General features: G+C 19.8%; 4 protein-coding genes across 4 annotated transcripts; 3 read left to right on the forward strand and 1 right to left on the reverse strand. All coding sequences in view use genetic code 6, as the record gives it.

The window, feature by feature from the left end:
- Window positions 1-23: 23 nt before the first annotated feature.
- Window positions 24-7,182, forward strand: TTHERM_00802530 (tetratricopeptide repeat protein; the record flags this gene model as incomplete). Its single annotated transcript, XM_001012400.2, has 29 exons — window positions 24-59; window positions 117-166; window positions 261-350; window positions 396-485; window positions 564-662; window positions 718-807; window positions 948-1,037; window positions 1,218-1,307; window positions 1,454-1,543; window positions 1,607-1,696; window positions 1,832-1,921; window positions 2,032-2,121; window positions 2,266-2,355; window positions 2,413-2,502; window positions 2,585-2,674; window positions 2,778-2,867; window positions 3,177-3,266; window positions 4,832-4,921; window positions 5,066-5,155; window positions 5,210-5,299; window positions 5,442-5,531; window positions 5,643-5,732; window positions 5,883-5,972; window positions 6,031-6,120; window positions 6,198-6,287; window positions 6,404-6,493; window positions 6,811-6,900; window positions 6,953-7,027; window positions 7,089-7,182. The coding sequence occupies 29 exons, from the start codon at window positions 24-26 to the stop codon at window positions 7,180-7,182; spliced, it is 2,514 nt and encodes an 837-aa protein (XP_001012400.2).
- Window positions 7,183-8,801: 1,619 nt separating this feature from the next.
- Window positions 8,802-10,865, forward strand: TTHERM_00803530 (acyltransferase family protein; the record flags this gene model as incomplete). Its single annotated transcript, XM_001012401.2, has 1 exon — window positions 8,802-10,865. The coding sequence occupies one exon, from the start codon at window positions 8,802-8,804 to the stop codon at window positions 10,863-10,865; it is 2,064 nt and encodes a 687-aa protein (XP_001012401.2).
- Window positions 10,866-11,394: 529 nt separating this feature from the next.
- Window positions 11,395-13,134, forward strand: TTHERM_00803540 (cyclic nucleotide-binding domain protein; the record flags this gene model as incomplete). Its single annotated transcript, XM_001012402.2, has 8 exons — window positions 11,395-11,483; window positions 11,564-11,653; window positions 11,757-11,846; window positions 12,181-12,270; window positions 12,333-12,422; window positions 12,533-12,610; window positions 12,725-12,814; window positions 12,921-13,134. 8 exons carry the CDS (start codon window positions 11,395-11,397, stop codon window positions 13,132-13,134), a joined length of 831 nt encoding a protein of 276 aa, XP_001012402.2.
- A 1,165-nt stretch (window positions 13,135-14,299) lies between these two features.
- On the reverse strand, window positions 14,300-14,776 carry TTHERM_00803550 (hypothetical protein; the record flags this gene model as incomplete). The annotated part of the gene is made up of 2 exons (XM_001012403.3): window positions 14,300-14,505; window positions 14,557-14,776. The coding sequence occupies 2 exons, from the start codon at window positions 14,774-14,776 to the stop codon at window positions 14,300-14,302; spliced, it is 426 nt and encodes a 141-aa protein (XP_001012403.2).
- Window positions 14,777-15,129: the final 353 nt, after the last annotated feature.

Consider the following 15,129-nt stretch of genomic DNA (forward strand, 5'->3'; position numbering starts at 1 on the left):
TTGTAAAAAATAAAAAGAGTTAAATGTAATAAAATGTTTCTGTTAGCAATTTAGAAGATGTAAATTTTGTTTTTAAAATATAAATTTCAAGAATATACTTAATTCATTTCAAAAAGGTAGCTAAATTTGATTTGAAAACAGTCAGCCATCTTAATATATAATTTAAGTATTAAAGTTTATTTTTTTAACAAACTTTCAAAATCAGTTTATTATTTTAATTTTTGAATGAAAATATTAATTTCTTTAAAATAATTTCAAAGGGAATATTATATTTTAGATAAAGGGATAATTCTACTAAATTCTTATTTATAACAGTGCTAATTAATTCAAACTCTGATATTGAATTTTGAGTAAATTTTAATTAGCTATTTTTAAAATTAAAATTTAAAAATAAGAAATAAAGCAATTAATGGCAATTAGATTGTTTTACTGTTTAAAAATCTCCCAGAATTTAAAAATTTGACAACCTTTTAGTTAAACTTAAAGTAATTTTATATTTATTTATTTATTTAAAATGAATAAAATTATTTGTAAAATAAATAAATCCTTGTTAATAAAATTAGTAATTGCTACATTGATTTATCATATCCTTAAGGAGCAAAAGCACTAAGTGATTTTCTTGAAAAGTGTTAGAATCTAACAAAACTCTAACTCTTGCATAAGTAAAAACTTATTAATATTTTTTATAATAGTTTACTTTGATTTAATAATTTCTAGTGGAAATTAATTTGATAACTAAGGTTTAGCATTAATAATAGGCTCTCTTGTTAAATTAAAAACTATCCAAGATTTATAGATAGACTTAGGGTATAACTTTTTATATTTTAAAAAATATTTAAATATAAAAATTAATTAAAGTTTCTTAAAAATTAATATATTTATTATTCATTAAATTTCAGTTATTCTTTTATCTTAAAATTTAAAATTATTAATAAATAAATTAATAGAGATGTATAACTTGATAACGAAACCGCTTCTTAATTAAGTATTGCTTTAAGCTTTTTTCAGAATTTGGTAAACTTAAAGCTAGATTTAATGTAAAAATAAAATATCTCATAACTCAAAAACAAACTATTTATCTTAAAATTCACATTTTTTAAATTACTCATAAGCTTTCTTATTTTTTGTTTGAATTATAAAAATAATTAATAAATTTTGTTGTAAATAAGAAATTTTAGTTAATGTGAAAAAGTAATATTTTTTATATTTTTAAAAAGACATTGTTCAATTTCTGATGATCAAGTATGCTCTATCAGCGAAGGAATTAGTAATTGTAAAAATCTTTAAAAAATAGACTTTAACTTAGGGTAAATTTGACAAAACAAATTTTACTTAATATAAATTGAAATATTTATTATTTTTATTAATTTTAGCTGAATAATTTAAATTGAAATAAACATTTTTGTTTTTTTAAATTTTAATTATTTCATTTTAAAATATTTTTTATTCTTAGATAAAACTCATTGAGCAAAAAAGGGGTATCTGGAATATAAAAATGGATGATTAATTGCTCTGAGCTTACATAATTGCATTTACATTTGTGGTAAATAAATAATATTGAATAAATTATAATATCAAGTAAAAAATTAACTGTTTTTTACAAAAGGGGGTGTTAATTAGGTGATGAAGAGGCTAATTTGATAGGTGAAGGTTTAAAAAAATGTAAAAACCTAGTTGAATTATTACTTAGTTTGTCGTAATATTTTAATTTACTTCTATTGGTATTTTAGTATACTAAATATAGATTTTTAATGATCACTATTTTTATTTTTTATAATTAAATTTAAAGCAACTTGCTAAATCAATTATTCATATTAAAATAATAAAAAAGAAAAAATAAAATCTAAGACTAAGGTGTCTCTAGCATTGGAATAGGATTGAGCAACTGTACAAAAATTGAAAGTTTGATTTTTTATATATGGTAAATCTTTTGCTTGTTGCTATTTTATAAATTTAATTTAATTTGATAAATTTTTACTTATCAGAATAAAATATTTAATGTCGTTAAATCAATATTTATTGAAATTTAAGGGGAAATTAAATTGGGAATAAAGGCTCATAAACATTAGGGATGGGTTTGAGTAATTTTTAAAATCTGATAAACCTGGAGTGCTCGTTTTAGTAAATTAATTTATTTTTTTCAAAGCAATAATTTTTTTTTAATTTTTATGAATCAAAGCAATTTCTTTTTCAAATTTATGAAAATAAAAATATTTTAAAGTCATTTCATATTAGATTATTTTTAATTTTTTATATTTTTAAAAGATAAAATTAGTTTAATCAAGAAGGAGCTCTTAGCATTTTGTCAGGGATAAAAAATTACACTCAAATTTAAAAATTACAGCTCTATATCGGGTGAATATATAAAAAATAGCTTTTCATTTTATTAACATATTGATTATTATTTAATAGGTCAAGCCATTTTGGTTTACAAGGGGCATCTGAAATAGGAAGATGGTTGTCTAAATGTTAAAATCTATCAACTATTGATTTAAGTTTTGTGTATCTTTATTTATTGATATTTATTAATATAATAAAATCCTTAGCTAAATTTATATATCTATATTTATTTTATATTAAATAGTGAATGTAATATTGGTGATGAAGGAGTTTCTAGCATAGCATGTGGATTGAGTTAATGTCCAAATATTTCAATTATAGAGCTTTATTTAGGGTAATTCGGCAAAGCTATTTCTGTTTTAATTTTTAATTAATTTTATTGATTTATATTAATAATTTTGGTAAATTCATCAATTTATTTCAATATTTAATATAAGGGAAAATAATATTAGCCAAGTCGGAGCTATTGAATTCAGTAAATATATTTAGAAATTAGAAAACGTAAAAGATTTTCTTTTAAGTTTAAGGTAAAATATTATAAAAATATTGTTTTTAATGTAAACTTTGAATTTTTAAAAAGGTGGCTCATATTCTATATAAATTTATTAAAATAACATAAATAAAGAAAGAATCTTAAAACTTAAATTTCTTCGTAAAGCATAATTATTTTTTAAGTTAAGAAAATAGCTAATAAAGTTTATTTTTCAAAAAAATTTTTAAATAAAAAACACTAATATGAATTCAAAGATAAATATTTCTGAAATTTTATCAGACTTTTTGATAGTTTAATTTACAAAATTATTGTATTTATTTCTTTAATTTAATAAAAAATTTAGAGACAATATTATTAGTGAAGAAGGATATTTAAGCATAGGATAATCTTTAAGTAAGCTGACAAATATGCACACTTTAAGATTAAATTTATCGTAAGTAAAATTTAAAATAAAAAATTTTTAATGTTTAAGTAAATATTTAACAGCGATAATGACTATTTTCTGAAATCTAAACATTTGCTAAATTGCTCAAATATTAGAGTTTTGGAGGTGGATGTGAGGTAATACTTTTAAATCAATTTTTTACTATTTTCTCATATTTTATTTTATAATTTAATATAGTTATTGCTCAACTAATAGTTATAAATTATATCATTATAGAAAAGCAAATAAACTGAAAAGATTAGTAAAGTTAAGTATTAAATTATGATTAATGATATAAAATTGATAATAGAATTTATTTTAAATTTATGATTTTTATGTTCAAATTTTTATTATTTTTATTTAAATCATAAACTATAATTAAAGATGTAAAATAAAAATTATTTAAATCTGTTAAAAATTATTCATTTTTAATATTTATCTCTATACCCTCAATAAATATAATATCTTATTATTTACTGTTTTATTATTTTTTGTAATATCAATATCAGATTCACAAAATGTAAACTAAGTTCCTAATAAATGTTATTTTTAGTTAAATATTTATTTATTTTTTCTAATAAAATTAAGTTGGTTTAATTCCTAAAAGAGGAATTTGTAAATTTTCTTTCATAACAAAATTTTAATACTGAATATTCTCATTAATTAATTCCACCCTTTTAATTTTTTACTAAATTTTTCACTCTTGTTAAAAGTAAAAAAAATTCTAAATTAAACCAAAAAGAAGCTAAAAATTATGATCTTTTATGGTATTTAAAGAAATATGGTTAAATTCTTAATAGAAGATAGCTTTTATTATAAAAGTATTTTTATTACTTAGTTAAAGTAAAAATGTATCCTTAAATATTTTCCTAAATCTTACAAAATTTAATTTTACTTTTAATTTTTTAAAGTTAATAAAACAAACATTCAATTAAGCTTCTTATCCTTTTGTTTAATATCAACTGTCATATTTTTACTTTAAATTTTCTATAAAATAAAAATTTCCAAGCACACTATAAAGAAATCTATTTACAACATAGCTACTTACTTAAAATTGTTAAATTTTATATATTAACACTATCTAATATATTTTCTTGCATTACTAATACTTTTAATTTTTTTTACATTTATATTTTACTAAATTTTACTTAATAAATTAACCCAAGGATCATTATCCAATGTTTATAGTTAAAAAAATAATTACTTTAATTTAATAAATACATAATTAATTAATTAATTAAATAAATAATCTAAAATTCAAATTTGTAAAAAATAAAAATGCTGGAATAAAATGTTTCTGTTAGCAATTTAGAAGATGTAAATTTTGTTTTTAAAATATAAATTTCAAGAATATTATATTTATCCATATCAAAAAGTTAGCTAAATTTGATTTGAAAACTGTCAGCCATCTTAATATATAATTAAAGTATTAAAATTTATTTTTTTAACAAACTTTTTTCAAAATAAATAAATATATGTTAAAAATAATAAATTTTTTATTTACTTGATAATAAATTTTGCAGTAAATATGAAATGTTAATGTGAAAAAGTAATATTTTTTTATTTCTTAAAAGAAATTGTTCAATTTCTGATGATCAGATATGCTCTATCAGCGAAGGAATTAGCAACTGTAAAAATCTTTAAAAAATAGACTTTAACTTAGGGTAAATTTGACAAAATAAATTTTACTTAAAAAAATTGAAATATTTAAGATTTTTATGCTTAATATTTTAAATTGAAATAAATAATAAACATTTTTGTTTTTTAAATTTTAATTATTTCACTTTAAATTATTTTTTTATTCTTAGATAAAACTCATTGAGCAAAAAAGGGGTATCTGGCATATAAAAATGGATGATTAATTGCTCAGAGCTTATATAATTACATTTAAATTTATGGTAAATAAATAAAATTATAATATCAACTAAAAAATTAACTGTTTTTTACAAAAGGAGCTGTTAATTAGGTGATGAAGAGGCTAATTTGATAGGTGAAGGTTTAAAAAAATGTAAAAACCTAGTTGAATTATAACTTAGTTTGGCGTAACATTTTAATTTGTTTTTATAGATGTTTTTTGATACTAAATATAGATTTATAATGGTGACTATTTTGATTTTTAAAAATTAAGTTTAAAGCAAATTGATAAATACAATTAATTATTCTTATAAAAAAATAATAATAAAGAAAAAATAAAATCTAAGACTTAGGTGCCTCTAGAATTGGAATAGGATTGAGCAACTGTACAAAAATTGAAAGTTTGAAGTTGTTTATATGGTAAATCTATTGCTTATTGCTATTTTTATAATTTTAATTTAATTTGATAAATTTTTACTTATCAGAACAAAATATTTAAAGTCGTTAAATCAATATTTATTGAAATTTAAGGGGAAATTAAATTGGAAATAAAGGCTCATAAGCATTAGGGATGGGTTTGAGTAATTTTTAAAATCTGATAAACTTGGAGTGCTCGTTTTAGTAAATTAATTTATTTTTTTCAAAGCAAAAATTTTTTAAAATTTTTTATAATCAAAACAATTTCTTTTTCAAATTTATGAAAATAGTTTTAATAAAGATATTTACATTAATCTCAATTCGATTATTTTTAATTTTTTATATTTTTAAAAGACAAAATTTTTTTAATCAAGAAGGAGCTCTTAGCATTTTGTCAGGGATAAAAAATTACACTCAAATTTAAAAATTGCAGTTCTATTTACCGTGAATATATAAAAAAATAGCTTTTAATTTTATTAATGTATTGATTATTATTTAATAGGTCAAGCCAGTTAGGTTTAGAGGGAGCATCTGAAATAGGAAGGTGGATGTCTGAATGCTAAAACCTATCAACTATAAGTTTAAGTTTAGAGTATATTTATTTATTATGTTTATTAATATAATATAATCATTAGCTAAATTTACCTGTATTTATTTTATATTAAATAGTGATTGTAATATTGGCGATGAAGGAGTTTCTAGCATTGCATGTGGATTAAGTTAATGTCCAAATATTTCAATTTTAAAGCTTTATTTAGGGTAATTAGGCAAAGCAATTTAAGCTTTAATTTTTAACTAATTTTATTGAAAAAGATTTTTATTGATTTATTTTAATAATTTTGGTTAATTCCTCAATTTCAATATTAAAATAAAAGGTAAAATAATATTAGCCAAGTCGGAGCTATTGAATTCAGCAAACAAATTTAGAAATTACAAAATACAAAAGATTTTCTTTTAAGTTTAGGGTAAAATACTACAAAAATATTGTTATAAACTTTGAATTTTTATAAAGGTGGCTCATATTCAATACGAATTTATGAAAATAACATAAATAATCTTAAACTTAAATTTCTTCATAAAGCATAAATATACTTATTAAATTTAAATATTTTTTAAGTTAATAAAATAGCAAATAAAGTTTATTTATTTTTTAAAAAAATTTTAAAATAAAAAATACTAATATGAATTCAAAGATAAATATTCTGAAATTTTATCAGACTTTTTTGATAGTTTAATTTACAAAATTATTGTATTTATTTCTTTAATTTAATAAAAAATTTAGAGACAATATTATTAGTGAAGAAGGATATTTAAGCATAGGATAATCTTTAAGTAAGCTGACAAATATGCACACTTTAAGATTAGATTTATCGTAAGAAAAATTAAAAATAAAAATGTTTAATATTTAAGTAAATATATAAAAGTGATAGTGAATATTTTCTGAAATCTAAGCATTTGTTAAATTGCTCAAATATTAGAATTTTGGAGGTGGATGTTAGGTAATACTTTTAAATCAATTTTTTACTATTTTATCATTTTTTATTTTATAATTTAATATAGTTCTTGCTCAAGTAATAGTGAAAAATCATATAATTACAGAAAAGCAAATAAACTGAAAAGATTAGTAAAGTTAAATATTAAATATGATTATTGATATATTGATAATCAAATTTATTTTAAATTTATGAATTTTATGTTCAAATTTTTATTATTTTTATTTAAATCATAAACTATAATTAAAGATGTAAAATAAAAATTATTTAAATCTGTTAAAAATTATTCATTTTTAATATTCATATCTTTACCCTCAATAAAAATAATCTATAATTATTTACTGTTATATTATTTTTTTGAAATATCAATATCAGATTCATAAAATGTAAACTAAGTTCCTCATAAATGTTATTTTTAGTTAAATATTTATTTATAATAATAAAATAAAGTTGGTTTAATTCCTAAAAGAGGAATTTGTAAATCCTCTTTGATAATAAAATCTGAATACTGTATATTCTCATTAATTAAATCCAACCTATTAATTTTTTGCTAAATTTTTCACTCTGGTTAAGGAAAAATATTTTAGGTAAGATAAATTTATTCTATGTAAGAAATTAATGTGAAAATGTATTTGATAAAATAATTTTAAAGTAGGTATTTGAAAAAATATTTTACAAAGAATTATTTTGTAAAAAATTAAAATAATAAAAATCTGATTGCTGAAAGGGTGAGTGAACTGATAACACTTTTTCTGAAATAAAAGTAGGTTAAAATAAAATTTATAATAATATTGTAATATATTACACCTAACTCTGAGTAAGGTCATCAATAATTATCAATCAAGCTAGCGAATAATTTAAACTCATTAAATCAAAATAAAATTAAAGTTTTAAAATTGAGTTAATAAAATCTGAAAAATAATTAGTTTGATCAACAAACATCATCATACAAAAGTTTTTTAATTAATTTTTTTCTTTTTAAGTTGTAAATAACTTATTGGAATTTAATATAATATTCTTTAGAATTAAATAATTTATTGACTTTTTCATTTTGGTCGAATTTAAAAATTATTAACTATCAAAAAATTTGACACTATCTAGATTAATAATTACTAGAAAAAGTTAAGTTAATTAAATTAATATTGAGCGAGATAAGTATTTTGAAAAGATAAGTATACTCAAAATAAATATGGATTAATTTTTAATTCATAACTAAATTTTTTTTTACAAAAATAATATTTTAAAAAAAATACTCAGATTATTTTTAAGGTAATTTTACAAAGAAATGTTTAATTTTCCTTCATTAATAAAGAAAGGATTTTATTTAAAAATATTTCAATTAAATTTAATAATTCATTCTACATCTTAACTTTTTATTAAATACGTATTGTATGATCAGCTACCTAATCTATTTTTGATGTAGGATATTCATAGAATTTATCGCTTTTTAGACTTTGGTTACTCTAAATTAAAATATAAGCTCTTTTCTAGGTTTGCAGTAAGTTAAAATTTGAAACAAATGATTAAGTCAAAATGGTTTGACTTTATATATAAAAATAATATTAGCATAAAAGCAAATAAATACAAAATATTTGAACAACTATCTATCTTCTGTTTGTGTGATAAATTTATACAATTAATTATTTGTGTGATAAAAAAAAATATACAATTATTTATTTATTTAGTTTTGAAAAATATTATTTATGGTAATTAAAAATTGGATGAGCAAAAATTGATAATTAATTAATTTATTAATTTAAAAAAAAAGCTTTTAGAACTTATGAATTCTTGTTTAATTTATTACGGAGAACTAATCTCTGAAGTTGCTTAAGGAAAATCATTTACAGATCCTACTAAAATTGCTTATGTAAATTATTCAGGAAGTACATTAAACTAGTAAGGAGATGTAGCAGCTTGCCTAAGAACTCCTTAGATGAACTTTGTTGAATTAAAGCTATACTTCCCTGGTGTAACATTTTTCGAAGGAATATGTATTAAAGATATTTGCTCTGCAAAAGCTCTGATATCTATCAAGAAAGAATTCGCTTATCTGTTGTCATTAGTATTTTAAACATAAATAACTCCTGATCAATTTGACTTTGTTTAATACCCTGTTGAGAAGCCTTCAACTGATAACTATGGCTTTATAATAATTTCTCTAATTTTAGCTTTCATACTTCTTTTGACTTTAATTTCTTTTTTTATGGTGAATTTTAAGAGTAAAAGTAAAGATAGAAATAAAAGTAACTCAGAATCAAAAGATTCTAACGCTAAAAGTCATTTAATTAATAAAAATCAAATTTAGGACTATTTAAAACTTGAAGATGAGAAGCTAAATGAAGAACTTGAAGGGAATTTAGAAGAAAAAAAAACTCTAAACGAAGGTCAAAAAAAGTTAGAGAATGAAAATGAATCTATTTTTATGCGAATAATTAATTGTTGGAATTTGAAGTCTAATCTTTAAAAAACATTCAATGTAACAGTGAGAAATTCAGACTTAGCTGCTTTTGATTGCATAAGAACTTTAAGTTTCTTGTAAGTTATGTTAGGTCATTGTTTTCTCATATGTATTTCATATTATTCCAATTTTAATGATTTCGATATAGTTCAAAAAGAGCCTTTTACATTGTTTATTTTAGGCTGTTTTTATTCTGTTGATGTTTTCTTTATGCTTGGAGGATTTTTCCTTGCTTATGTTATTGCTGATCCAAAAATTTAACAAAGTTTTAAGGTAAAAAACTTTTTAAAAATGATTATCTCCTACTTTATAGCAATTTTAAATAGATTAAGTAGAATTCTACCTACTTATTTTATAGCTCTTTATGTAATTTGGTAATATTTAAGTCAGATTGGCTAATCTCCTACATGGTCTGAAATTGAGTTCTTTAGTGGATTATGTGACGAAAATAAATTGAAGAAAATGTTATTTATAGATAATCTATATGATGAGCCTATTAGTTGCCTTCCATGGACTTGGTATCTTTCAAATGACATGCAAATGTTTGTATTATCTCTAATATTAATGATTGTTTATGCTAATAACAAAACTGCTGGTAAACTTTTGATATTTAGTGCTTTGGGAGCATTCATAGGATTGGCAATTTATTTATCTTATGACTATGAAATTTTAATAGTTAGTTAGCTAACTCCTATGCTCAATCCTCACTGGAACGATATCTATTTTAAGCCTTGGTGTAGAATTCCCCCTTATCTTTTAGGTTTATTGTTTGGTATATTTTACAAAGAATATCAAATAGAAAAATAATAAAATGACAGTTCTAAAAAAGTATCTTTCCTCATGAAAATATCACATTACATGAGAGAGACCTTTGTAAAATGGATGTCATATTCTTTAGGATTAGCTATAATTTTTTATTTGATATTTGGACCAAGACCATTATAAGTCAATGGAGTTGACTATTGGAACTAAAATACCTAACATTTTGTATATGGTATCAGCAGAGTCCTTTACTCTTTAGCTGTTATACTAGTTTTACTACCTTCTGTGTGCGGTTCTAAAGATTTAATAGTAAAAATAATGAGCTCATCCATATTTTAGTTTATGTCTAAACTTACATTTTAAGGCTACCTTTATCACTATGCAATAGAAACTTACTCCCTCTGGTCATTTTACGATTCAATGTATTTGAGTATATAAAACGTTTTAAACATTTATGTAGCTCAAGTCCCGATTATTTTCTTAATATCTTTCATATTTTATGTGCTAATTGAGCTACCATTTAATAACCTCGCTAACATCTTCTTCAATAGAAATTCAAAAAAGAAATAAATAGAAAAAGAAGAAAACGACAAACAAAAGGCTTAACATTAAGGAATAAATTGAAAGCATTCTAAATATATTTGTTCAAATTAAACCTTTATTTTTTTTGTAAAGATTAACCATAATTTATAAGAAATAATCATCATAAATTATAATTTTTTTCACTATAAGTCACTTTATAAATTCTTCTTTAAAATTGTTTCTGTTTAATTAATGACTAAATATAATTTTCAGTCAAATTTTAAGTAACAAAAATAAAAATTACCGTCTATTCTCTAAAAAAAGGTGATATACAACATGCCGAAAAAATAATAGCTAGACTTTATTTTAAAAAATTTTTATGAGTTTATAAAAAGGAGTGTTAACTTATGAGAAAAGAAATTATTTAGTATATTTACTTATCTATCTTATCTTAGAATATAATTAATTTTCTAAAATTTTAATTTAATATTATGCCAAATAAATTTAAAATTGATAAAAAATAATAATTAAATTTTAATATATTTAGTGTACTAAAATTTTAATAGTTTTATTAAATTGTTTTTTAATAATAACAGATTTATTTTTAATAATGATAATTTAATAATTAAGGATGAATAATATTTAAGATTAAAGAGTATCTAACATAAATGAAATGCTCAATGCATTAACTAATTTGACATAATTACATTTATATTTATGGTAATTTTCTTTTAAAATCTCTTTATTATTTTTAATTTTAAACATAATCTTAACAATTCTTAAACTCATTTTTTAAAAAGGGAGTGCTAAATAGTCGATTAGGGAGCTTATTATATTGGTGAAAGCCTCTAAAACTGTAAAAATTTGATTAGTTTAGAACTGAGCTTGTCGTAAACTATTTAACACCTTTTTATTCAATATTTGTTAAAAATTTAGATTTTTTTAATAAATGTTACTAAATGATTGATTTAATTTTTTACATTAAAATATAAGTAAAAATAATATCGGTGATGAAAGTTGCTCTATCCTAGCAAAAGGATTAAGCAATTGTACTAAAGTGCAAAATTTAATACTTTATTTATGGTAAATATTCTTTAAGAATTACAAATATGGTCTTTTAACTAAATATAAATATGAATTAAAATTATTTTGATAAAAACTGTTGGGTGATTTAATTTTTTATTAAAAAGGTAAAATTAAATTGGTAATCAAGGAGCACAAGCATTAGGAGTCGAATTGAATGATGCTAATAATAGTAAAGTTATTTATTTTTTAAATAATATTAAAAATATTTGTCAACTTTTATCTCAAAATTAAAAAAATCTAATTATTTTATCAAATTCATAAATATTTATTAAATAAAAATAAAATTATTTAAATGATTATTTTAATTCTAATCTGATTTATAAATCTAAAGGTAAAATAAAATAGAAGATTAAGGTCTTATCACTTTAGGAAAATGGTTAAGTAACTGTAGTCAAATTAAATAACTATTGATCTATTTAGGGTAAATTTTAACCAAGTATAATTTATGAACTTTTAAAACAAAATTCTAATTTTATTTTATAGAGCAAACATAATTGGAAGTGAAGGAGCATAATAAATTACTTATGGATTAAGAAATAATTTAGATTTATAAAAATTAGATTTAAGCTATACGTACATTATTTTATTTTACAAGTTTCATTTTTTAATCTTTTTACCAAAATTAATTAAAAATGTGGTGCTCCTTTTTTTTGATTATGATTAATAAATTTCATTAAAAAAAGAAATAATCAGATTGATGATGGGATTATACTAGGTTTGATGTCACTAACAAAAATTGAGGAATTGTTTTTATATTTAGTGTAAAAAATTGTTTAATACTTGAAAAAATTATATTTGCTATAATGTGAAAACTATTATTTGATTAAAAATTTTTCTTTTTAATCATTTTTATTTATATTTTTTAAATTTTATAGAAAAAATAATATTAGCGATAAAGGAGCTGTTAAAATAGCTGAATGCATAGAAAAATTGTAAAGCATCAAAAACTTATAGCTTAGTTTAAGGTAAAATAATGAAAAAATTAAATGGTTTTCATCTGAATACTTTTTTTAATTCTTTTTTTTATTTTATTAATTTTTTAAAAAAATTTAATTAAATTTTAATAAAAAGATAAAACTAAATTTCAGAAAAAGGTTACTTATGTATTGGAGATTCCTTAAGTAAATTAGAAAATTTGTAAACTTTGCAATTGACATTAGGGTAAATAAGAAATTTAAAATATTAAAGATAATCTAGTTTTTAAATAAATAATTTAACCTCAGGAAAAATGAAAAATATTTCAAATCTTAGAGTTTATTAAACTGTAAAAACCTACAAATTTTGAAAATAGATCTTAAGTAATTAAATAATCTTAAAATTATTAATATTTTTTTCATGCTAATGCTAATTAATTGTAATTTATAATTAAATAAATATAATGAAATAGATATTGCAAACCTTATGATATGGTAATATATTACATTACAAAGGCATAAAAAATAAAAAGATTAATTCAACTAGAGATAAAGGGTATTGATGATTGATAACCCATGTTTATAATTTAAAATTTTATATTTTAAATAAAATTATAATATTAAATAAAAAAGCAGTAGCTTTGGTAAATTATTTACTTTGTTGCAAATTTATTTTTTTTTATGAAAAGTCAAAAATTATTTTATTAAATTATTATAAAAAATAAATTAAATATAAGAAAATTTTATTGCTTTAATTTCACAAATTTAAACAAAGATATTAAAATTAAAAAGTATTAATTTTAAATAAATTTACCTTTCAATAATCCTTCAATAATGATAAATGAAGTTGATAAATTTTTTTTTTCAATTGATTTTTTTAGAAAAGGTAAAAAAAATTTACAATACTTTAAAATGTAATGAAGTTACTTTCTATGTTGATTAAAAATATAATAAATAATCACTATATTTTTAAATTTTAACTATAACTAACAAAGATTAGTGATAGATCTAAATATCAATTAATAAATATGAATAAAATAAATTATATTTTTGATCAAATTTGTTTGTCACAACTCTTTTTTAGAAATAAAAAGGGATTAATGATAGGATAATTAAAAATTATTATGAAATAGAGATATATTATATTCTTAAAATTCTATTTTAATCTGAACATAATAAATAGATTAGATTATCTCTTCAAAGACATGGAGATAAATTATTCAATTTTACAATAATTTATTAAATAATTATTTCAAATATGTAAGTAAAAAATTATAAATTTTATTATGAGAATTAGTATCCATAAAAATAAAATAACATTTTTGGAATCATTTATGCGAAATTTAATAAGAATGATTCAATCAATTTGAAATAAGTTAAGCTAAATAATACTTTGCATACAATTTTAAGTAAAAGAATTATTTGATTTATACAAAATTTAGATGTTTATACATAGATTTCAAACACGAAGATAAACATGAATTGCTTTTTTTTACAAACAATAATTTCTTAACTGTAAATTATAAAGAGCATTTTTCAAATTTATTATTGTAATAATTCTTCAAAAACATTGACTCCAGATTGCAAAAGTTTTTTATCATTTGAGCAGGTGGGCAAGTAAAATTTAGCAGCAATTGCAAAATCACAAACGCAACCATGACATTTTTTAATTTTTGAGGAGTCTAAATTCCAAAGGGACTTAATGCACAAGAAATCAGACATTAAATTAACACCAGAAGTTGCTAATATATTAAAATAACTATCAAAAATTAATTTAAAAGAAAATATTTTACAAATAGCACTTGTGCAGTCACCGAAAAGACCTTTAAGATCACCAAAACAAGAAGCAGCAGTAACAATTTCGCAAGAAGTACCTTAATGGATAATCTTTTCAAAGAGATCATATACTTACTCTTTTGAGTTTTTAAACAAATTTTCAATTACTCCAAACTAACTTTCCTTTTAAGCGGATGCTAAAGCAATCAAGACTATGATAAAAATAGCAGCTTTCATTTTTATACTTTTTATTTACTTTTTAATGTTTCCTTAACTGGATTTAAACTTTTTTAATCAATAATAAGAAATAAGCTCTACAATTTAATTATAATTGATGGAATAGAAGGTAATTAAAGAAAGAGTCACAAACAAAAAAAAATTTTCTCTTTGTTTATTGAATCAATCATGAAATTTACTTTGGTATTACTTTAGTTCTTTTAACTCCTTATAAAAGCTAAATTATATTTTCAACAATTTGAATCAATATTCTAAACAAATTAACTTATTTTAATTCTTTAATATTTTAAATAAATTGTTTTAAAAGCTAATAAAAAAAACTTGTTTAATTTATTTTTTTTAACAAATTAATT

This window comes from Tetrahymena thermophila, assembly GCF_000189635.1.
Source record: "Tetrahymena thermophila SB210 genomic scaffold scf_8254712, whole genome shotgun sequence".
Lineage (NCBI taxonomy): Eukaryota > Ciliophora > Oligohymenophorea > Hymenostomatida > Tetrahymenidae > Tetrahymena > Tetrahymena thermophila.